We start from the raw sequence: 24321 nt of genomic DNA, 5'->3' as shown, positions 1-24321 counted from the left end.
TCGCCTGTCCGTTTCCTGTACATTGCGACACCTAATACCATTGCACTTCTCAGAGTTGCACTATTGACCAAAGTTGAATTTGCGATTAATCTATACTACCAAGCCCCGTATCCCGATCCCATCATTATATAGCCCGGGGTATATCGTCATCTATCGTGCTTCACGTTCCGTTTCCAGCCTGGCCTAGTTGGGCCGCAGCACAACATCTCCAACACAAAGCACCATGTTCTTGAAGAACCTTCTCCATTCCAATGGATCTCCACTGGCTTTGACAAACCTCACCTCCCAGTAAGCACTTCCATCATAGACGGCCTTTTCGATGACGATATGGCCGTTCAAGCCTTGTCGTCGTCCATCCGCCATCTTGACCCGTATAGAGGCTGTCCCCGCCCTTTCCGCTTCCTCGATCTGCGTCTCGGTAAAGGATGGCGAAGGGACGCCTAGCCGGTGCAGAGCTGTAAGAAGGAGAGGCAAGAGTAGACCAAGGTTATGCGGAGAGATGAAACGCGCCAGGGAATAGGATGGAAGGATATCGGCGAACTTTCGAGCTGCTTGCGTAAAGGTCAGAGGCACACCTGGAGTTGAGCTGAATTGCGTCATGGATGGGTCTTGCGATAGCATGTCCTGTGTCGATGACGGGAGTTGAGATAAGCAGGGCGTAGAGCTCAAGTTGATAGGGCGATTGTCGGGTATTGTCACAGGTTGCGAGGCGGAGATGCCGTCGTGAGAGGCGAGACGTGGGGGTCGTTCCCAGTCGAAGGGTGTTTCTGCTGATGGAGTCTCGGGTTGTGTGGATGAGAGGAAGTTTACAGCACTTGAGCGGCGAGGATCTGCATCAGTGTCTATGTCCATCGCATCGCCATCTTCGTCTGCATCTTGCGAGAACTCTCTTTGTGACTGCGTTGGCGGCCTGGTGAAGTCGATACGTAGTTGCGACAACATCTGGGTCGCCAATCCTACTGGGTTCGCATTGCGTCCGCTGGCAGTCAAGTAGGGGTTCTTGCGTGTACACCAGGGGTGTGTGCGTATCTCATCGAGAGTAAAGCGCTCTTTCGGGTCGACTTTCAGCATGCCACGGAGCAGACTGAGTAGCTCCGCTGGGATCTTGCTCCAAAGTTCATCAGTAGTGTGTCCCCCAGTTTCGACGTACTCCTTGAATTCCGCAGAGCGCTTGGTTGGCTCATCCCAAGGGGTGTTGCCGACTAGGAGGACGAAGAGTACGATACCGCAACTCCAGACATCGCAGATGTTCGCCGCGTAGCCAGTGTCTAGCATATCGGCCCTCTTGCTCCGCCTCCCTGACACGATTTCTGGGGCGATGTACGGCGGCGAGCCGCATACAGTGTTGCAGAGTCGCAATTGCCCGTCCTTCTTGAACAATGCTGCCAAACCGAAATCGGAGAGTTTGAGATCCCCCTCGGCGCTCAGCAACACGTTCTCAGGCTTGATGTCTCGGTGCGCAACACCCATGCTATGCATATATGTCACGGCGTTGACCAGTTGCGTGAAGTAGAGATGCGCAATGTCTTCGCCCACACCTTCGTCCGCCTCGATCTTGTCGAACAAGTCTCCGCCCTCGGCCAGCTCCATGGCGATCCACGTCCATAGCGCATCCTCCCCAGACCCTAGGCAGTGTATGATGTTCTGGTGCTTTCCGAGGTGTGTGTGCAGGACGACCTCCATCTTGATTTGTTTCGGAGTGAGGCGGCCGGTTTTGAGGGCATGTTCTTTATTGATGAACTTGATCGCGATGACGGGTTTGGGCGAGTTATGCGGGACGGCCTTGCGGATGCTGGAGATCTACCATGAGCGAATGACTCCCAAAACTCGACGAGGAGAGATCACAACGTACGAGGCATATGCACCTTGCCCAATCGTCTTACTCACGAGCCGAAAGGGCAGGTTTGTAGGCAGAGGAGCCATCTGGCTGTTGGGCGGCGCCGGGCCCATGGTGTCGACGTGTAGAGGAGGTATGTGCGGGGAAGCGAGTCGAAAGCGATTGAGGACAGAGGTGCTGAGATGCGCGAATTAGACCCGGTGGTGCTTTGTGGTGTTGACTGTATGTTGGTGCCTAATCGCTGCTATCGCAACAGTCTCGAAGATCGCGTCAGACCCGAAAACAGAGCGCACGGACTGGATGCCACGCGCAACGCGTTCACGCCAGCTCACGTGGTCGCGACGCTTCCAAGGTTTGTCTTGTGTCAACCGATCTGCCTCGGCCCAAGATACCGCATGCCGAAACCTTCTTTCCACCCAAGCCTTCCGCACTACCTCCTTAGCTCTAAAACGTCATTGCCTCCCTACCCCGAATATGGCATCAAATTCCGCAATTCCCGCGAGATACAAGCCTTCTTCGTTGCAAGCCACAAATACCTCGGTTCGCAGAGGCTTGCTCGACGGGGAAGGTGTACCTGTCGATCGCAGCTGAGCGTCGTACCATGAGCAGGATCGGAGTATGCGGGCCTAGACGTTTGGCGCTACAAGCAACGACTACCTAGCCATGCATGGCATCGATGACGGAGCGAGTGAACACCCTGCGCATCAAATCCATTGGTATGTCTATGCACAAGGTGTCCATCCGTACACGCACAACAGACGTGCAGATCGCATACTGCTCTTCCCCAATCACCAGGACCTCTACGCTGGCTGCGTTTCTCCAACTACACCTGCACTGGTGAGAAACTTCCCGTTACCTTCTCACTTCGCACTCTATGAGTAATCTGTGGAGTAAGCTTAGCGCCACTGACATTCGAGTCTCTTCTTCCATCCTATACAGCGACGCTTGCAAAACTTACCATATCCTCGGGACCGAGTGCACGTTTTCTGCCACCCAGCATGACCATGTGGCATTTCAAACTTTAACTATGCAATGCAGGGTCCCCCCTTTCCACACTGGACAGAAGAGGATGCTCGTAGACTCGTCGGAGTATTCATGGGGACAAAACGCAACCACCTGCCGTATACATCGAATGCGAGACGCAACCACGGCCGTTCGAGACGGAATTTGTCATCCGCAATCCATGTATATTCCCCTGCATCACATGCGTCCGACCGAAGAGATCTCGACGGCGGAGTACACCAAACTCCATGGGAACTGCGCCGTTTGTTCTAAGAAAACCCTATCTGACAAACCTAATCTGCAACCCACTGAAAGCCACTGCACGGCTATATGCGGTCGGAGATGCACGATGGCCACCGGCCCGAGAGGGTTGTTCCGAAGTCGAGTCGCAAACGCTGACTATGCAGCAGAAGATGCAGGTGGCTGACGTACTGAGCAAGTACCGGCGTTTTGATCGCGTCTGATGCATATGCCTTGTAGATCTGAGCTCGGCATCGAGGCACAAGTACCCGACAATCATATCACGGTAGAAAAAGATAATAAAGGCTTGGCTCTTTGTGTTACCGCGTTGCTGGCATCGCCGTTGCGCACCCTGCATTCACTTTGATGGTATGACAGTTCTCACCCCTTGAACCTTATCACTGCATGAACACCCCATCTCACGTACACCTTCCGTTCATTCGATTTTCGGGGCTTTCGCCGAAAGCGAGTTCCGACAACGACTCCCGGCACCCTGCTCCGATGCGTAGCCTTGCCCTCCGCCAAACAGCTTCCCCGGTCTTCCTCCGCACCAACCACAGACCCCGGAGCACATCGCCTGCGCCAGCAACGCACCACATATTCGGTGATCTCCATCAATGTCACCAGCCTACCAGCAAAGCCCACAGAAGTAGCTTTCGGAGTTAACTTCAGAGACCCCTAGCATTTTTGTCGATCAACATGATTCGCGAAGTGCGGTCAAGTCTTTCGTCCTGACTTCTGACAGACGATGAGGCAGGGTACGTTCGGTCGTGCTTGTGAGATGGTAACTGAGATGTTGGATCAGAGGGGCAGCGCTAGGGGATGCTAAAGAGTTTGGGCTCAGACTTGCAAAGGCGTGGTCGATGTTTTCACGAGGGTGGTGCGCATGTTTATGTAATGCGGAAGCTCAGGGTAAGGCGGCCGTGCAGTCCAACGATGCAGGCATACTATGGCTTGCCATTACTGAGCGCATTAGTTGCGTTGACGTCGTTACCAGCAATAAGACAGAATAGGTAGTATCGTTATGAGTTCTTCTATAGCATAGGGTATCATCGGAAACCTCTTATTAGGGTGCGCTAGGGTTCAGTCGCATTGCATCGTCCGTCCGATGCGCATCAAGTGCCTTCGTCTGTCGTACGGGTGCCTTCCCTACATCCAACATCATGGTCACCCTTCCTCAACCTAAGCTGACAAAAGACTCGGCGAGAAAACCGTGGCTATGTCGACCCAATCATCCTCATTGAGACTCTCGCTTGTCGGAAGGTGTAAAAGTTACGGGAATAACAGCCGGAATACAGCCGCGCGCGGTTGCCCCAGATGAGTGATCTGGACAACCTACTGCGAGTTTCGGTCTTAAACTTTCGTATCGATCGGGGAGTAGAAGAAAAAGAGATCAGCTTCCAGCTTCGGTTGTTGGAAACGTGCCGTGACGAGTGCTCGCAGATCGCCATCCCGCTATGACCGCCCAGGTGAAGAAAGAAAAAGAAATGACAATAAAGGTAAACAAAAGGTCGAGTAGGTCTAAGGAAAGAGGAACAGTCCCACAAACGACCACCCGATGCTAATGTTTTGGCCAGGAACCCCAAAAACGCCGCAGTCTATGACTCGATGCAATGGAGTAGGAGAAGAGGTCGATGAGCCGAAAGAAAAATGCACCAAGAAAGTGATGCCAGCTATCCAAGTAAGGCGACTAGGCCAGAGATGGTTCAGCATTCGCATATCGTCGTCGTTTCATCTGGCGGAGAGATTCAGAATCGGTCGTGAGGTGGCGCGATATTCATTCTATGATCGGGTGGCAGTAGGCGAAGCAACGTAGGCAGATGCAGCGGCGGCATCAAGACCGCGGAGCTGAGGGCCGTACTTGGCATGCTTGACGAATTTGGGCACAGAGTCCTATGGTGAGATTAGCAACCTATCATAGTCGCAAACGTGGTAGGTAGCACGTACGCTAGACATCAGCTTGAAGATGGACTGCTGAGCCTTCTCGAATAAGGAGGCGACTTCGTTAAGACTCTGCAACATGGCTGCATCGTCGCCAACGGCACGAGTCATGCGAGTAGCCAGCTGTGTGCGAAGACTGTGGTCGATGTTGAGCTCGTTGGGAGAGCCAGGAGCCAGGAATGCATTGTACAGACCTGAGATTGATTAGAAATGAATTGCAAATTGGACAGTGTTGAGTCTTACCGTATGCGGCAGCAAGGGTTTCCCGGATTGTTTCGACCTTGTTGTCACCCTTGTCGTTGATAGCGTCCCGATATTGCTTGTTGAACTGTTGGACCTCAAGGTAAAAGGAGAGATTCTCCTCGCACATGGTTTCCTTGAGGAACTCGCGGTACAATAGACGCCATGAAGGGTTACGGATGATAACGTTGGTACGGTTGCTGTTGGAATCGCGGGCAACGCCATCTCTTGACTTGACTGCTACATCTCCGCCTGATGGAACTTCCTCAAGAAGCCAGCCAGCAACGCGCTCGCCGTGGTTGGTGATGTAGTAGTGCACCTGCTTTGAAGGTTGGAACTGGTGTTCTGAGTTGCGAGGATCAACTGGGGCGATAAGTTTGAGCTGCAAGAATAGCGAGCCAACCTCGATAGCTTCACGGGGGTCAACCATAGTTGAGCAGTCCATCAACCACTGTGCGGCGTTGCGTCCGTTGAAGGTGTACTCAAACTGGCGCTGAGAGGTGGGTCGGTGTTTGACAAGCTTGACCCCGACATCACACTTTGAAAACTCATGTATCGAGTCAGAATCTGACTGGGTCTCATTGGCAGTGGTACCAATGAAGCGGCGGAAGATGATCTCAACCGTCTGTTCATCATGATGAAGTTTGTCGGTCTCAGTGTTGCGCTCAAGAACAACCAGTTGTCTCGGGTTCCTGTTAGACTCAATGACAGCCTTGACGTGGGCTGAAGCGATGCCGTTGCGGGTACAAAAGCGCTCCAGAATGTGAATGCCCTTGGGCGTGAGTTGCCAGACCGAGCTCTTGTTCATGAAATCTGTTTTGCCTTCTACCGACTCCACAAATTTAGCCTCAAGAAACTTCTGGCAAACGGAGCGAGCCATTTCCTTGGCCATTGAGAATGTGGTCGTAGTGGTGGTCGTGACAACACGTGATGAGTCCTTCGGATCTGGCATGCGGTTGGACTGAGAGAATTTGAGGGATCCAAGGTTGGTAATTGCTTCATCCGATGTAAAGGTGAAGTCAATCATCCTAAAGCGAACGCGGTGTGCTGTGAGGGGAAGCGAAACCATAAGCGTTGAGAAGAGGTCCTTGAAGTCCTAAACTGATGTGTTAGCGAAGTTCTTGCTCATGCTCAAAATTCGGTACTGCTGTAGCAGCGGCTGCGGGAAGTTCCAAGGCACAACGCAGGTGTTAGATTGCGGACGCATTCCCGACGGAAATTCGAATCGGCCCGAAAAAGCACGCAGTAAGTCCAGCACTACAACAAACCTCCGTGATTTCATAGACATGTGAAAATCTCGGAAACATAGATATTGCTCGTCGCAGCTGATCGCCCAGTGATTCTGCGCAAGCTTCAAAAAGGTGGCTCCTTTACTCTTTGGTGGCTTTTGAAAGTGGATCGCAGTGTTTACTGTGACCATCTTCCCCAGCTTTCCCCAGGTGGTCGCTGTTGTCTAGTAGGAATACCTACGATGGAATCCGACTCCATGGGATGTGACAGAGATAACGAAATTATGGGCTGGGCCGATCTCGGCGAATTCAAAAAGTTGCTGGATGGTTGTACTCACCCTCGTAAAGGGCCGCTCATCGTCGGTCATGCGGAGTAACCGCGAACTTGTTTGATGCATCTTGTCGGGCTTGCCTGCTCTCGGCCTGTCTGGCAAACGATGTGTGTTTTCCGCCTCTTCAGCTATGACGTCGCCGTCGTCGTGGGGGCTGGCGGGCTCGCGTGCGGGAGAAAGATCGGGCCCACGCGCAAGAGACTGCGAGGAGCGTGGTGCGCCTGTAGCGTAAAAGGGCGATTCGGCGGGGCTCTTTGTCGTCGAGGGCGTTCTGCTCAATTCGCGGCTGCCTTTGCGGAGGAGAGGGAAGCGGGAGAGGGTGTAGCGTCTCGCGTGGCTGCTGGCACGGGAGGAAGGCGGGGGCGGGCTGTTCTTGCTCGCTGAAGAAGTCGCGGAAGGTGCGTCTGAGCCGGTGGAGGCAGGTGCGACAGGCAGTCGGTCGGTGTCGTGGTGGTGGTGGTGTTGGTCGGGTCGGGGGTGGAGGGGCTCGCTGGTGGGAGGGCTCAGGCTGTCAGGCACAGAGGAGACAGACACAGTCAAGGGGAGAAGAGATGTCGTCTGGAAGGGCATGCCGAGCAGAAGATGGTCGCGGAGAATCAAATCGCGGACCTCACTGAAGGGCAATGTGTGGGTACCCTAGCTGGGATTGGCCTTCACAGTCTGGGGGTCCGTGACCACTGAGTCTTCTGCCGCTTGAACAGTCCTCACACCGCCCTCCTAAGACAGCTAAGATGGCCTAGCATGGCGCCGAATTAGCCCTGAAGCTGGGCCATGACAAAGGCACTAACCGCAGCGGCCTCCTAGTCGCATACGAGACACATGGCGGCATGCACGGCCACCAACGCATGGGAATAAAGTATTTGGCCAAGGGCTTCCACGAGGCATCCCTGTCCTCTGCCGCCCCCTGTCCACGGTGAGACGCTGCCGATGACTGGGTGTAGTGAGCGCCGCACGCCGACAAAGGGGACCGGCCGCGACCATGCCATGGTCCGCCGGAAGAGGCTCGCTGCGACTGCGACGACTTGGACGTCTCCAGCACGCGGCGAGCAGCTGCATGCACTCTGTCGTGGGCGACGATGGCGCCTGCCCCCATCTCAGTCAGCCACCACGCGAGACACGGTGCTCAAAGGGGACGACGCTGCGGCATGTCTGCGTCTGCACGCAAGACCGGTACGGCCAGTGATACGCGCATCCTGTTGTGCCTCTGTGCTCTGTTGAGACTGCTGCCCCTTCCACAAACCTGTCCCAGAGCATCGACCTGTGTCACGCCGCCGCCCCAGGCAGCAAAGCGCCGTTGCGCAGACACAGCAGCCTCTTACATGCCAGCGACACCCAGGTTTCGCATCTGCACCGCCGTTTGCTCACCTCCTGGGACCCGTTTTCGCGTAACGTTCTGGTGGCGACCGCTGCCACGAACTGGTCGTACTGTGCCACGGCCATGTGGAACACGTCGCCGTTACTGAGAGGCCCGGAGGTTTGCTGCTGAGGCCACCACAACGTGGAATGCACGTTGCACCCTTGCCTGGCACCATGTCCGCTGTGGTCAGCATGCCTGCGTTCCTCGACATGCAGGAGGTGCTGCATTTGTCGGATGCACTCAAATCGCTGACGGCATCTCTGTCAAATCTCGCGACGCTGCACTGCAAGCAACCATGTCCGCGCGTCATCATGTGTAAAGAGGCTCGGCAGATCTGCATCTCGTCTACAGGCGATCGATGCCTGACTGTGAGGGCCGGTCATGCCTGCGGAGATTGTCGTGTTTCTCAGCCTGGAGAGTGGTAAATGTGCCGCACTTTCCACGTGTGCAACCCCACCTCAGCGACAGCGAATCGTTGGCCTGCCATGCGAGACATCGCCCTCCTTGGCTGTGGCCCGCATTACTGCCACAGTTCCGCCATGCTGGACCCTTCAAGCCTCAAGCCTCCGGTGTGCCCAATCTGCCCATCGTTGTCGCTTTCGGCATTGCTCCGACTTAACTCCCACGAGTCGTAGCCTCTGTACGCCTGCGCTGCTGCAGATCCCTCTACGTTGATTGCACGGTAAGCAGAGTATAGCCGACATCTCCAGCCCAAGCAGCGATACGCTCACCATACGGTCCGCCACAATCTCCTCCGGAATAGTCCCGCTCACGATGCCCAGCTGCCCGGCGTGATGCAGCACGTGCTACAGGTCAAAGAAAAAAAAAGCATCCACCCGTGCGTTTCAGACTGGCGGTGGGCTCGGAACTAATTTGGAGCCACGCGATGATGACACAGGGACGAAAATGCATTCTTCGCTCGCATCGTAGCGTTCTCCCGGAGCTCTAGGGCGGTTGGCAAAGGGTCCTTCCCGTTCAACCACATTCCGTGAGCGCAGACGCCGCTAGCGGATGAGTAGGCGTTCGTTCTCGCCAAGCTCAGCGAAAACGACGATGCAAGTGTATTGATCATCCCAGCGAAGGCTTCGGATCATCAAAATCGACGGTAGTCTCTTTAGCCCCCGGCGCCTCTGTGATTTCGAAGCGACGCCGGTGCAGCATCCTCCGCCGCCAAAGATCCCGACTTGCCGCATGCAAATGCCGTTACCCTGGCAAACATCAGACCATACTGCTGATCTGGGGTCGATTTTTTTTCGAAGGGTTTTAGAATTTTCGAAGCGTGCCCGCTCTAGCCGCGAGAGAATTATCGTTAGGTTATCTTCGCAAGAATCCCATGGTCGCTCTACAGGGCTAAGATCTTCGGCGCTTACGGCAGCCTCAGAGCGCGACGACTCATGCAGGCTTTCGTCAAGATAATGCCGTGGTGCCAGGGGTAGCAACACGTGGCAACCGATTCCTTTTGCCTACAGTAGCGGCCGCTGGCGTGAACGATGCAATATTGTGTAACACCGAGGCACATGCCCACGCACTTCCGCTTCTAGATGCCCAGACGTCCACGCGCTGCGACAAACCTCTACAGGTCGTCTTTAGGCACTACTTCCGGCTCGCGTGGATGACAGTGCAGCACGCAACCATTACCCGAGTATTAAATGAGGTTCGATAGAGCGCTGTCAGCGTGCCTTTCGAAACGCAGTCCCTGACACGCATCTCATTTGCAGCCTGTTTCAACAGGGGCTGCACAATATCATGTGCAACGCCGATATTGAGCGTATCCCCTCACTCTTCGACTTCTGAATACCTTATCTCCACCCATATTGCCTCCGATTATTGGACTTGATATTTTCCTCGACGCATCTGGCTTCCCAGGTGGGGCTAGCAGCGCACTCTGCTCGGTGTAGAAATGTCGGTGAGACGGCGAGCGTCGGTAGACGATAAGATGGAAGAGGGTCGCGATGGGATTCTTCGATCGTGACGGGTCACGAGCTGCTCTGGATCTTCAGGCGTTTGTGGAGACAGGACTAGACCTCGGGTCCTTCGACAAGGTGCGAACCGAAGGCGTGATAGTGCTGACTAGTGTCTTCGTGGATGGCGGTTATCGTCAACTATAGTAGGTTGCGGCATCCCGCGGCGAGTGTCGAAAGCGAATCTCGACCCTGGTGGCTTGTGGCATCGGAAGATTTTACACGAGGATCTGTAGCCATGCAGACAATGGTGCTTCTCAACGACAGTCGCTGTCGGACGAGATCGTAAGAATGAGGGAGTTTGTTGTTTCTGACTCGGGTCGGCGACTGCGTGGAGCGTATTCGGTTGCCTGTCGCCGAAGGACCCATCCCGCACTCGGTCTTGAATCTCCACGACGCTGTCTTGGGTAGTCTTCGTCTCGAGGAGGGATGTGCATAGTAAGAGAAGGGTCTCGCGAAATAATCTTTACTGGCGTTTCTGCGACTCGGGTGATGCGCGCGGCGATCAGGCCCAGTTCCGGCATCCAGGTTGAGCTTCTGGGCTTTGCGGTCTAATCTCTCTGCTATTGCGAAACAAGTAAGCGGTACTGGCAGTCCTTTACCGGCTGCTTGGCTTTCCTGTCTTGGTGTACAGCGAGTGGGCAATACGGGAGAGGGGCCTCTGCGGTGTCTCCTTCTGCCGAATGTACCACCGGTGCCGACTAATGCTGTTACCGGAAAGAGAGCGGCGGTCGCAATATACCAGAGGGCGAAGGGAATTGTCCACGATACAATGTGGCTCAATGGGAGGGTGGTTGTATCAGCTGCTGGGCGAAGGCGGCAGGTGAGGAAGAAGCTCGAGGGTTGTATCAAGGCCTTGACAACATGCACATCCAGCTCAGGACACGAGGGGCACTTCGCAGGTTACTCGCAACCATATACTGAGCAGCAATGGGTAACTTTCCTTGCTGGAAAAAAACAGCTGAGGTGCTCACATTGCGTGTATTGGCATGGAGAGCACAACTACATGTCGATTAGACTATAGAAACACTATGAAGCGGTCGCAAGAGACTAAGACTACCGACGATCGTCTGAATTACAGAGTGTTTTGACAACTACAAGTTTACCAAAATGACTCTCTCACATGCACTTTTAGATTGCCCAGCGATCCTGTCCGAATCGTGAGCGGCCAAATAGAATCAACGTCCTCTTCAAACTAACCATTGCGAACAATTACATGCGCGGGTAAAGGTGGCCATAGCCGTCAATCAGTATGGTAGGGTCTATCGAGGTCAGCATTTAGCTGCATTCATGTCGTACTGTGTGCCACTTACAAGATTGATACATGTTTGGTGTGAGTACCGGGTATGCCATAGTGCTTGGTGGGTACGGGTCGCTAGGATATCCATAAACACCAGTGGGCTGACTGTTCTGGACAGGTTGGTGGAACCCCAACGAAGTATGCGGCGGTGAAGGATACGCGGCTGTTTGGTAGCCATATTGGTGTGGCAATGGCGGGTATCCCACGTTGCCATGCTGGATTTGTGGAATTCCGTTGCGGAAGGGGGTTGTCGGCCCTACAGATGACGACCTGAAAGACGTATGCGAATTGAAGCGCGCTCCTACGGATGAGCTATAGTTACGAAGTTCAGCCATCGACTGGGGGCGAATGACAACAGGCGGCCAGCACCAGGTCTTGCACAGGTCGAAAGTGCTTGTACTGGGAGCTGAGTATACCTCAACATAAGATGACTCACGCATCCCAGGGGAATCAGACTCAACCAACATGACTGGCGTGCCATCATGTCCCCATTTTGGGTACTTGCAGATTTCCAAACACCGATGGCGAGGTGGTCCAACAGCGCGCCGTGATGCTGGGTTGAAGTGAGGGTTCTCGCTAAAGGCTTTGATGCGCAGATAGCGGAGGCAAGGGTACTGGTTTTCCACTATGAGGACAGGGGCGCCAAGAGTCGATGACTGCGGATTATTCAACAACATGACGACTGTTCCAGGCCGCAACAAACTCATGTCTCGTGGAAGCGGCTTGTAGAGGAAACGATTCTGGCGTGCCTCCAGTTGCTGTACGCGCCTCCACAGCTTCCACAAATTAACCGTATCGATACGAACATCAATCGCCCAATCATTCAAGTTCTCACACTCGATGTAGAAGCGCTGTTCAAGGTTCATCCATGTCTCGGTCTGCATGGGGAGTGAGCCATTCGCCAGTCTTAATGTGTAGATACCTTCATCTGCTGTACTATTGCCCATGCGTAGGCACATTGCCATCTCCCCAATGGCAACTGGTGGGGCTTTAGTAAGTGCATAGAAGTACGCGAAGTTATGATCCACATCAACGACAAGTACTGGATGTTTGAAGAAGCCTTCTTGCTGTTTCTGCATGTGAATGACTGAGGCAGGAAAGTAACCACCATCAGGGATGTAGTAAACCTTACCAACAACGGGTGTGCTGGTAATGGGATGGTGAGTCCGTCGAAGGGGTGGGGTCTGGTCCCGGACAGGGTTAAACAAAGACACAGAAGATCCTATAGTGGAGAAAGGCATCTGACTTGCCCCATCGGGTGACGTAACATGCCGTCGATGTGGCGGTGATTGGTACGTTGGAGTTGTAGATTCCATCGTGTTCTCGGTCAGCGCACTCGAGTTTGAGTGCATCGCTTCCGTCGCTGAAGACAACTCCGTTTTCAGACTTGGTATTAGGGGCGCCCCGGCACTGAGTGGCAGCTTTGGCATGCGCTCCGTGAGCTCATCGGAGATGGCGGTCTCGTGACTGCGTTGTTCCAATCCTAGCTCTTGGGTCGGCTCCTTCAGTCTGTACATCATGGTGTCGTGCTCTGACCCATTCAAGGTGTTCGAAGGACTATTGGAAGTTCCCCCCATGTCTACGTTGAGGAGTGCGCCGGCTCCATGCTCAGTCACATTACAAGCTTGGTCGACAGGGCTGTTCACGGTATCAGAATAGCGACCAGCTCCCATATCGTTTTGAACGTGCTCCTCCTGACTTGCGATGGTAGTGTGTACTAATCCGCGAGGGTAAATACCGTTGAGTCCGTATCCGCCAGAGAAAGGGCGCATGGTTTGATCGTAAGCGTATGAAACATGTTCAAGGTTCGATTGAGAAGCAGATGGCTCGTATGGTCGCTCATGTTGTCGCTCGTGTGACTGGGTGAATATGTGCGTAGGTCCAAGACCTGAGAATAAGTCTCCGGTATCTCCTTCCATCGACTCGTCAGCGGCCGGGCCAGAAGAATTTCGCAGTTGACACTGTGCTCCGATCGTAGGTGGTGAGCGTTGCCTTAGTGATACAGGAAGAGAAAGAGTATCAGAGCTATATAGCAGCTGAGATACGGGCGTGCACGTGTTCAGAGCAGACGGTAGGTATCCTGTGACCAAGGCACGGTGGATGTCGGGTGTAGGGTGATTAAAATCGGGTGTGCCAACGAGCTGAAGGGCGCTGTGGTTGTAGAAGTATGATAGCAGATATAGGAAGATTCCGCGCCCGAAGGACTTGGAATGGTGTGTATCGAAGAGAAGGAAACCCTGCGCGGTTGTTAGAACAATATGATGGGACTGCTGAAAAAGGGGGTCGCACGAGGTTTCAGCGAGGCCAGGCCTGGAGGCGAACGAGAGTTGGGTGTGAGCGAAGGAGTGGACCAGGAACTTGCTAGTAGTTGAAGAGTGCAAGTACTTTTGGAATGCGCTTTTGGGAATGCTCTATGTGCGTTAATAAATGGCTTGTGCGTAAGGAAATACAAGGAGACTCAGAGAGGAGCAGCCAAGGCACGCAAGTGAAGGTCATAGAACTACCATCTCTGTGATTCTCGTAGTTCCTGATGTCATCTCGCCACTACCTTCCAGTCATGTTTGTATTCACTAGTACAATGTTCATGAACGGATGGAAGGGAGGCTATTCGTAGGCCATCAGTCGACCGGCTTTGTAGCTAGTGGTACAGTCGACATTGGGATGATAACGTGGGAGTAACGGATAAGAACATCCAATTGAAGAGCATCGCAACAGCGCTACAGGGCCGTAGGTAGTGAGAGATCATTTGATGTGGTGGAAACTGTCCCCTTCAGCGAGTGGCGAGAAAGAAAAGTTGTGTGCAGTCTCTCTAATGCGGACGAACGATAGTAGACCGAAACAAGTGAGTATATCGTAGTTTGAGATCGAAATAACAAGTCGTCAGTAGCCATCGTCATTGTCGGTTGCGCCACACAAGATACTACCTGAGTATGGGTCATAACTGAGCTCAGGATGAGGAAGCACCGTAGATACGGTTGCGTGTGCGGCTGAGATGATCAGAAGACTAGGTAACCTCAGGAAGGTGTTCGCATCAACAACCTTGGAATGAGCGAAGTTCAGGTCGATGTTGTGTGTGTACGCGCTAGTGTGACCGCGCAACCGTAGTTAGTGCGGGATGACGTAATTACGTCCCCTCACAAATTTCGCACACAACACATCCATCCACGACACATTTATTACCCGATATTTGCGATCACGAAGCCATGATGAAGCGAGCATGCAGAGATCTAACGAATGAGACATTAATTATTATAGTACTACAGCGGCGCAAGCAGACGTTATGAACTCCAACAATCCAACCGCGTCCGCACCATCCTTCGATCACCCAGCTACAGTGGCCCGGTAGAAGACTACATGAGACTGTGACTTGTAGTTCTGTCAGCACATGATGCAGTCTGGAGGTCGTCGATGCGTCCCTCGGATCCGTACGACTTCGCAAGGCGTACCGGGAAGACGACAACCCTTTCGGGATTCGGACCTTGACGCTGGGGTGGGTGCCGGGGACCTTCAGGCATAAGCCATCGGTGGCGTTCGGCATTGTCGATATAAGGGTGCTGGGGACCTTCAGGCGTAAGCCATCGGTGGCGATCAGCATTGTCGAGAGAAAAGAGCCGGGGACCTTCAGGCATGAGCCATCGGTGGCGTTCGGCATTGTCGGAAGAGGAATTTAGGTGTCGGATCATGCGCTCTTGATATATGAGACTGATCTGGCGTCAAGCCTCCGCAGTGGATCCTTTCCAAAGGCCTCGAGATACTCGTATTCTACTTCGAACCGAGAATTGGGCGAGAGGTTGACGTAGCTCCGTCTCTTCAACGCATTGAAACCTGGAGCCATTTTGGCTACCGGGTTGATTGTGGAGTTAACCATATCTTGATGGTTCTCAACCATCATGAAGAACTTTCTTTGATGTCTTCGATCGCCCTGTCTCTTCTCCTCAACTGTGTGGCCGTTGAAGCTGGTAAGCAGCCGGAAACTGACGATCATGGTGCCCATTCGTCTCTCCTTACCCAGGACGACTATAGGGTGATCTTCAAAGCCGCTCTGGTTTACGTGACTCCTAATGATGGAGGAGTCTGGGATCGTCTTTGGGGTCAGGTAGACGATATCCCCTTCCATCAGCTCATCAGGTGGTGGTAGTCCTGCCTGATTGCGGATGGGTCGAGGTGGTGACCCTGTCCTCCAGTTGGATGAAGAGGAAGAGGAAGAGGAATCTGAGGATGATCGGCTTCGCGAAGCATCTGATGGCGACCGCCATGATGGCGTAGTGGGGCGTGTGGTGGGAGGAGAAGGGGAAGTCGGAGGAGAGGTCCTGTTTGGTTGCCTCCAATCTTGCAAGAATCTGGATTCCTGCCTTTTGGCGCCGGCAGTGTGTGTCTTCATCATCATGATGACGGTGGTGTGATGAGAAATGATAAGTTGTGCTGAGGGCGTACTGTGGCCTTCAAACGATAGTGGAATGATGGGTAATGATGGTAAAGATCAGAAAGCTTTTAGTATCTGGGATGGCTCGATGTGATGATGATGATACGAAAGAGAAAGAGAGGGGAGAGGGAACAACCTTTTAAAAGAAGGAGTCCCAGACAGTTTGGAAAGGAAGAGATGGTACTGCTTTGCAATACCAGAGGGCTCCCATGTCACCTCCATGAACGAAACTTCCTACTCCACTACGATACGACGGAAGATCCAACGATATGGAGGAAGGCTATGTTGGGCACGCGCACAAGTGAGGCCAATTGAGGGCACGCCTTCTTTCAAAACACCGAGATGAAAATATCTCAAGCTTGACACTGGTCGGAACTCATTGTCGGACTTGTGGTTGACGAGACGCACCAGCGTAGAGCCTACCACAGCTGAACTGATTACGGCACAACAGTATGGTACGGAAAGATAGCTATGTATAGCAGTCAGGAGGACATTTTCGCACCTGTCAACAGTGGAACGGAGCCAGCTTCACGGACTGGATAAGCAAATGGTTGCATCGCTGACAAGTCATGACGCAGGTTTCCTAGAAACCGAGACCTGAGAGACGCACTCAATGTGCAGGAGCCGCTTCGCGAGCGGATTTGTAACCCAGCGCCTGCCATAAGCACCGGAACATGACTTCCGAGAGAACGCCATCGATGAAGAGAAGGAGCGAGATGGAATCACGAAGAAGGCACAGAGTCACAACACTCTGGGATGCGTGAACGGCGGACCTCGAGATAGGCAGATTTGCACAACCAAACTTGCGAGCAGCCATTATGAATCACAGCACCACTGGAATGAGGTCCTGGCGTCGAGCTAAATATCCTTCGTACCCTACCAACTCGTCGCAACATTTCGAGACTGCGGCACATGTCATGATAGAACCGCAGGGACGCGGGACTACACCCCGAAAAACCTACAGACCTATCGAATTCATTTATGAGCTAGTTGATGGAACCGTGGTCGTCTATTGCATGACTATGGGGGTTATCAAGATGCTAGAGCGGGTAGATACGCGAACGCACAACTCGAATATACTACATCTGATAAAGGTGGCTATGCGAGGAAAGCACTAGCGGGCCTAATGGACGTTAGTTTCACCAAAGCCGTCTTTACTCGCGCGCAGCCAATTGCACCTCCCCCAAATATTAAGCCAATGTTTACGATGAGCTAGGTGTCGGCGCTAAGCGGATAGGCGCAAACGCGATTTCCCTGCTACAGACTTCCGTGATTCCTTTTCCAGGATCAAAAGGTAAGAGATACCGTTGCGCGAGCGATGTGCATTTGGTGGGGGTTTTCCACCCGGGGACAACACATCTTAGGGCACTACATTGGGTCTTTCGAAGAAACAGGAGCTGATCCGAGTGCAGTAATATGCGTGTGCAGTTGCATTCGCACTCGTGATTCGACCTCACTAGACCAGAAGGATGGCCATCAACAAACCTCTAAGTACCGAAGATGGAACGTCAGGCTTCTCTGAGCGCAGGGCGGCTGCAGTCGTAGAGCTGATGACCGCATGGAAGGCGCCACAGAACTGGAAAGACGTACTTCATGAAAGTGATGTAGTTGTTCGGCTGGAACGCAGGATAATTCACATGAAGCTTCTTTTCGTGGGATAGTGAAAATTACATACTCTGTGCAAACGCGTATGAACAATACTTGATTGTCTACTTCTCCGTGTCCTTCATCACACATCTGTTACCTAGGTATTATCTTCTGCGCGTATACTCTACTATGCTTAGGACTACAGATCTGTACATGTAGCTATCCGTATTTGAATTCATGCTTTACTGTATATACAGCGTAATTCTGACATTTAGATTGAGGAACTGTCTGCGGACTAAAAAAAAGCCAAGTAGAGTAGTTGCTGTTGAGTGAAGATAACATAGCCCACACGGAAGGGCTTGTCAGCACTATGAAGCGCACACAGAAACGCAACGTCATCCATTGTTCTATAGTCCAATTGATCATAGCATAGTCTTGCAGCTCGTATGCTACGAGCTTGTCAAAAAAGCATAATCTCCTTGTAAACTCTCGAGTTGTCTAAAAGAGCAAAAAGAGACGATGTTGACAGAAGTGGGATCTATACTGCTGTTAATGACTGTCACAACGTCTTAATTGTTGGGGAACGTACTCGAACCCACGCAGATTGCTCTACTAGCACCTGAAGCTAGCGCCTTAGACCGCTCGGCCATTCTGCCGGAAAGATACGGGATGTACCTGTTGTATGACTAAGCCGAAAAAAAGATGCAATATAGTCACACGAAAATTTGCCATCTGGAGAGTTTGAGTATAGATGCTTGGAGTTTCCAGCAGTATCTTGCTTGAAATCAGGTTTCATGGCGCATGGTATGACTCAAAGGAAGGTGGGGTTGAGGAGGGGCACGTAGCCTGCGGTTCACACATCTACTTTCTCTGTCTAGTATCCACAGCAATGGACGGCTTCCGTGAAACGGCTGAACGCATAGATTCGGTAGCAATGCGCGCATTGTTTGGGTCCCAACATACAACCATGCAGTTAGGTAATGTCTATTGTTGGAGAAAGTGGTGGAAATTGTTTGTGGTGGCCGTATAACCGCGCCCCCCGGATATCGGGCATCGTTCGCTGTGGTCTAGAATCGCTACTGAGTTCAACGCTTCCGGGTAAAATTGCAGCGGGAGAATAACCCACGTAGAATGCTGTTGGGGCTTGCTAGGTAGAGCGAGTTTGCCTTGATCCTTTAATGTCGAAACTTTAGTGAGATTCGAAGCATCTCATGCTGCATATGCACTAAGCAGAAGTGACGCACGAAGAAAGTGACTTTGAGTAGCACGATGTGCAGCGTTCTTCCCGTTTATGCAATTACGCCTCTATTCCATTTTCGATAAACAGCCCAGTGTTCCTCATCTATTCCATATCTGCACACTATCTCCCTCGCAAGATGTATCATTTTCACATCTACAAAGCAGCGACCATCAAACCAGCAACAACAGCGGCAAGGCCGAACTCGACCTTGCCAGCAGCACCGGTGGCCTCGGGGAGACCGCCAGAGCCAGTCGCGCTGCCAGAGGGCTTGGGTCCTCCAGTGGCAGCGGGCACAGTGCCGTTGCTGCTTCCTTGTCCGCTCGAGCCGGTGGGGTACATAGAGACGAGGGTAGAGCCCGAGGTGCCGGTGGGCTTGTGGGATGAACCGGTAGCGGTCTTTGAGCCGGAGGCGGAGGAGATGGCAGTTGCTATTACATGTCCTGTCAGCATGCGGTCATGGAAAGTAGAGTTTGCCATGCTTGATCTTCTCATCCGGTGGCTGACAGCGCATCCGCTGCGAAAGGCTGTACTTACAAACATCAACATCCACGTCGTTGCAAATGTCCGCGATCGCCTCCATGGCAGCCTCAGCATCGTTGCCGCAGAGCTCCGCCACCTTCGAGCTCAAGTCCTTGGACTTGCAGACAGCCTTCATGTCGGACGGGTCCTCGTACTGGTTGACAGCGCCAAGGAGGCAGCCAGGAGGGCTAGCCATGGCGAACTGAGCGAGCGCGAAGAAGGTCGCGGCGAAAACGGTACGTCCGAGCATAGTTGCGGTTGAAGTGGGAGGGTTGGTTGGTTGAAAAGGTGAACGGAGACGTGGTACAAACGGCAACTTTGTATTAACGATAGTGTTGTCTAAAGAGTGACTGTAAGAGACCGGATCCAAAAGAATGAATGTACAACGAAGACTGTTGATGAAGAGAGAAAGAAGAGCAGAGCGGCTCTATGAGTCTCGACCTGATCCCCAAGGCAAGGGGCTCGGCACACGCGGACGCTTGCCAAGCTTAGCGACGCTTGCCCCAGAAGGGGTGCGCTAAAACGCTAGTCAGGAACAGCAAGAATAGAAACACGTGCGTGATTGGACGGGTTCCTGCATCCTGTGGCAGTGCTAGAAACGTGGTACGCGTTGTTTCGAATCGCGTGGGCGATAACAGAGTTTCGCGGGATAAGGACTTTCTAAGGGATGACTTTTGTTCAGCATTCCATGCTGTAGTAAACTTTGTCCATTACTTGGATTCTTTCTTCCACTGCTCATGTTATGCTTAATGCAATAATATACAAAAGAATCTCGCCGCTTCCTAGCTATTTGCTGCCAAAACATCTTGCATGTGGCAGGCAAAAACCAATAGAATATGCCAATCTGGGGCGAGAGGGCAGAAAACGCATTACAAAGGTATACTCGCATAAAGACCAAATGCTTCTTTTGCGCCGCCCAGTATACAGCCGAGAGAGAATACGCATTGAGTCGGAATCCAAATCGATCCGCGCAAAAAGCATTTCCAAACCACCCCATGTAATGCAAGATGGTTTCGGAGATGACATTCTATCCTTCCATCAGATATCCAATCTGAGAAACAAGCACCGGCCAGCGGACTATCGAGGTCCACTCGCAATGCCGTTGTGCGCCGAAACTCCGTCGCTAGGTATGTTACATGTGGTACAATGATGAGACGGAAAGATGAGAGGTTGTGACGAAGGAGGGAGAGGCATGGAGGTCGGGTTCGTCGTTATAGAGAGCGTAAGGTTTTGGTGTAGAGATCATGAGGTATGAATTTGTGGCGGGCTGTCGCCATTAGGCCCAAGCATGGATGGAATGGGCTTGCGGCGGGCTTTCCCTTGAGGGACGCGTGGCACGCCTTGAATGACGCGCGGTTCTTTCATGAGTGTGGGATCGAGCTTTGCGGGGACTGCGAATATGTTAGCAGTGTCCGGCTGAGGGAGTGTAGACGACATACTTCGGCTGATCACAGAACGATAATCGCCCGGGAAGCGAGAGTTCGGTGGAGTCGCAGACGCAGTGCGCCAAAGATGGTCCGTTGTATCGGACAAGAAGTCGACCTTCGACTTGTAAAAGAATGATGATTTTCCGCGGTTGCGCTTCGCCAAGATAACTTCGTCAAAGAGTTTGATGGTAGGATCGTCTGCAGGCTTGCTCTCGCGCTCATGAATGAATTCATTGAAAGCTATTGTCTGTTAGTATGTGGTTAAAAGACTGTAGTAGCAATACTGACCTTGTGTCTGCTGCAGTGTTTCGATATACTGCACGTTCTCGGCTGGCAAGCTCTTGACAAACTCGTCCATTTTGAATTGGTAGGTCATACCAGACTTCTTGCGCTCACCACTAGCGGGCACAAGATAGCGTCTGTATGTGTAGAACAGGCTAGCGAAGCATCGTACGAACGACGCGCGCACTTGGTCAGGTCGAAAGGCTGTGGGGCAGACGATGCAGATCGTGTCGACGCACCTACCATGGGCGTATGTGCTACAGCCTACTCATTGTCAGAAAAGTAAGTTGCACTAAGCGGATCTGAAACTCACCGGTGCAACGATACAACCCGTCATCAGACTTTTCCTCGCATATTGAACACATGGCTTTGTCCTCGTGCGGTCTCCACTGCAAGCAATGACCTTCTTGCCATTGTGTTGTTGCAGTGTTGCGCACTTGGTGCGTAGCCATACCGGGCATGATAGTGGATGCAGCCAATGTCGACTGAGCATACACTGATGGCGCATACGAGGACCCCGCCTTGTATTCATGGCTCAGAGATGATGTTGATGCGCTCGGTGCATGGCCAAGGAACGGCTGAGAGGGGCGCCGGATTTGAGGGACACGTTCGAAACCAAACTAGCCACATTAGTCAATGAGCTATCAGAGTGTACAGAGTAGAGCAAACTTACCGATGAACTTCGCCGACTTGAGGTCTCGAAGTGAGCGGATCGTTTCTCACGCAGATTGGCCTGGAGAGCATAGCCGGAATCGCTGCGCGAGATGGGAGTACTGGGCATGGGTGGGAAGACCGTCGATACAGGAGAAACCTTGGGCGAAGGCGGAGATTGATACGTCTTTATGGTAGTCGCTGTGGAAGGACGGTCGTTTCCGCGGCTCGACGCACTCGATTGTAAGAAGGCGTTGTAGATTAGAGGTCGGGAGCTGGGGGATCCGACCATTGTGCCAAAAGACGTCGAGTTCAGCCCGACGTAATTTTGGACAGTCGAAGGATGTGCTCGGTACGAGAATACCCCAGGATTCTCAGAGGCGAAGGTATCGTATGGGAAGGCTTCTATCGCATAAGCAGGGGGGCCAGTAGGAACACCGTAGCGCATATGATGCGGTGCAGATTGCTGAAGGAGAGACATGAGTTTCCGTCGCTGTTGACGTGGTAGTGGTGGTGGTGGTGGTCCGTTAGAGACTATTGAATCAGCATCCAGGTCGACGAGCACATAGTCGTCGTCGGGGTAATCGGCGGGCTCGTAACGACGCTCGATTCCCACGATATATGGGCATGGCGCTTCTATCGTCTGCACCAATCGAGCAGGCAAGACTGGAATGAAGACACCAGCCCACTGGAAGGGATACAGTAGGTTCGTTATCGCCATACTGGCCAGATGCAGCATGGCCGTGTGTGAGGAGAGGAGAATGATCCTGGCTTCCGAGAGCACATACTCGAATAGCGTAATGATGTTGGGGATGGACATGCATCGGAAGAGGGCATATATGTCGATGTTCCTGGATCCAGGCAGCTCATTGACCGCCTCTTTGCGGGCGTACATGCGAAGCTCACGGACTGCCAGTTCAACCTGCGTAATGGAGGTAATCGGACTAAGAGCCTCTGCACACAGGTTGACCACGTACCGCTCGAGCGGCTGCCACATGCCTACTCGCGGTGAGCTGGCGGGGACTCGCAGGATGGCGCCAGTAGTCATGGGAACAACAACGGCCTTGAGCCACTCTTTCCAGAAAGGCGTCAAACTCGCATCTCGACCCATGACACCATAGGCACGGGGGATCCAGAGTCCAGTCTCTCCATCGGTCAATCCCTCGATCTTGGAGGCGGCACCGTGCCTTACGGGACGAAGTAAGTCGGTCATGAGCTGAATCTTCTCTTCAACGGCTCCGATCTGGTCGTCCAAATCGTCACGCTCCTCCGAGTCGGGGGCCACAGACGGAAGCTTAGTCAGTAGTTGCGATAGTTTTGCGCGCTCCAATGCTAGGCGCTCGCCCAAACTGCTTGCCAGCTCGCGCTCCTCTGGATTCATGTGCAAGTTTCGCCATTCCTCACATTGGCGCTCGAGGCCCTCTGCAGCTGTGGCGTTCAATGGCAGCCATACGATGATGGTGATGCCATAAAGCTTGGAGCCATCTCCATTGGTCATGGCGAAACCGTGCCATTGGCTCTTTGGGCGCTCGTCAGATGAGACGACACTAACATCATTAGGAAATGCAAACATGGGCACGTAATCGGGAAAGGGATTGCGCCTCTTGAGTTCCTCGACCATGTTCCGTGGCGGGTAGCGATCTAGGAGAACAGGTTCGTAGCGGCGTAGCAGAGGATGCATGTCCGGCTCGGGGTTGAAGGGCTGCGGTGCCGGTATGACAGAATTGTACCCGGACATGCGCTTCGACGTTCGGATTGAGGCTGCATGCACGTCAGTATGCGTCGATCAAAAAGTAAATAACCCATGTCAAAGCCAAAGGCCAGGGCCTAGCCCTGTAGTGATCCTGGTCGAACATGGTGTGGAAGGCAACTTACATTGTCTTGCTGTTGACGACTGGCGCTTCAGACTGCTCTGCATGGTCGAGATGCGCCGGCGAATGCTGCCAACGCCGGACCTGAGATTGCCGACGCCATCGTCATTGTTAGCTTGTGACACGCGCTGTGGCCTGGGTCGCGGCCTCGTGGGGGTGGAGCGGGCCTGTTGCGCAACACCAGCAGTAAACTGTATTTCCTCGAGAAAGGTGTCGCGCTCAGAAGCGAACTTGCGCAGTGCAATGTCAAAGTCCTGGTCGCTGAGGCCGGAGCCGCCAAGCTGTACGCCCTTGATGGTGGCGCTGCTCCGATTGCTCGCAGTCTGCTTGGGATCTGGGCCAATGATGGTGCAATTGGACTGGCGGTTCTCGCTGAATCGATTCGCAGAGCGCCGGCGCGTGGAGTCACCGTTGGAGAGACCATCCTGGGACGTTGGGCGGATCGAATCGGTCTCGAGAGCGCGGTCCTCTTCAATGGTCTCGTCGACCGGGGGCTGCGCGAGCGGTGAGGTTACTATGCCATTGCTCTGGGTGCGCTCGTCGTAGACCTGCGACGACTCGATGCCGGAGATGAAGAAATAGTCGGCGAGCGGGGTGGACGACTGCTCGGCGGTGGACGAGGGAGCGGGCGCCATGTTAGATGGTGGGCATAGGATATCCAAAAAGATGGGCGATTAAAGAGCGTCGTGGGGTTGCGCGGTCACGGCGTGTGGGACGTCGAGTCGCCTTGTACTCTAGGTCATTGGAGACTGGGGGTCCGCAGCAACGGGTGGTGGTGAGGCTTATGCACGGGAAGGGCAGAGCGAGTGCGACGGTGACAGAGAGCGCGGTTGCACGGGCGACGGGCGGGGCGGGATAGCGGCGCTGCGTGTAGACAGAGTG

The 24321-nt window shown here is 53.2% G+C and overlaps 5 protein-coding genes and 1 non-coding gene across 6 annotated transcripts; all 6 read right to left on the bottom strand.

Moving 5' to 3' along the window:
* Positions 1–183: 183 nt before the first annotated feature.
* Positions 184–1950, bottom strand: J4E93_002514 (uncharacterized protein; the record flags this gene model as incomplete). Its single annotated transcript, XM_049340458.1, has 2 exons — positions 184–1792; positions 1853–1950. 2 exons carry the CDS (start codon positions 1948–1950, stop codon positions 184–186), a joined length of 1707 nt encoding a protein of 568 aa, XP_049202780.1.
* A 2911-nt stretch (positions 1951–4861) lies between these two features.
* J4E93_002513 (uncharacterized protein) lies at positions 4862–7391 on the bottom strand (the record flags this gene model as incomplete). The annotated part of the gene is made up of 4 exons (XM_049340457.1): positions 4862–4972; positions 5027–5214; positions 5264–6356; positions 6828–7391. 4 exons carry the CDS (start codon positions 7389–7391, stop codon positions 4862–4864), a joined length of 1956 nt encoding a protein of 651 aa, XP_049202779.1.
* A 7727-nt stretch (positions 7392–15118) lies between these two features.
* On the bottom strand, positions 15119–15695 carry J4E93_002512 (uncharacterized protein; the record flags this gene model as incomplete). The annotated part of the gene is made up of 2 exons (XM_049340456.1): positions 15119–15583; positions 15690–15695. 2 exons carry the CDS (start codon positions 15693–15695, stop codon positions 15119–15121), a joined length of 471 nt encoding a protein of 156 aa, XP_049202778.1.
* A 2319-nt stretch (positions 15696–18014) lies between these two features.
* Positions 18015–18105, bottom strand: J4E93_002511. The gene has a single exon. It is a non-coding gene; the product is annotated as a tRNA-Leu (tRNA).
* A 737-nt stretch (positions 18106–18842) lies between these two features.
* J4E93_002510 (uncharacterized protein) lies at positions 18843–19458 on the bottom strand (the record flags this gene model as incomplete). Its single annotated transcript, XM_049340455.1, has 2 exons — positions 18843–19117; positions 19224–19458. 2 exons carry the CDS (start codon positions 19456–19458, stop codon positions 18843–18845), a joined length of 510 nt encoding a protein of 169 aa, XP_049202777.1.
* Positions 19459–20450: 992 nt separating this feature from the next.
* Positions 20451–24074, bottom strand: J4E93_002509 (uncharacterized protein; the record flags this gene model as incomplete). The annotated part of the gene is made up of 6 exons (XM_049340454.1): positions 20451–20599; positions 20648–20875; positions 20924–21181; positions 21231–21537; positions 21591–23329; positions 23444–24074. 6 exons carry the CDS (start codon positions 24072–24074, stop codon positions 20451–20453), a joined length of 3312 nt encoding a protein of 1103 aa, XP_049202776.1.
* Positions 24075–24321: the final 247 nt, after the last annotated feature.

Source organism: Alternaria ventricosa, assembly GCF_023758065.1.
Source record: "Alternaria ventricosa strain BMP 2768 chromosome Unknown scaffold_3, whole genome shotgun sequence".
NCBI classification, from domain to species: Eukaryota; Fungi; Ascomycota; class Dothideomycetes; order Pleosporales; family Pleosporaceae; genus Alternaria; species Alternaria ventricosa.
The sequence above is the reverse complement of the archived record's forward strand: the minus strand, read 5'-3'. Positions and strand labels throughout refer to the sequence as shown.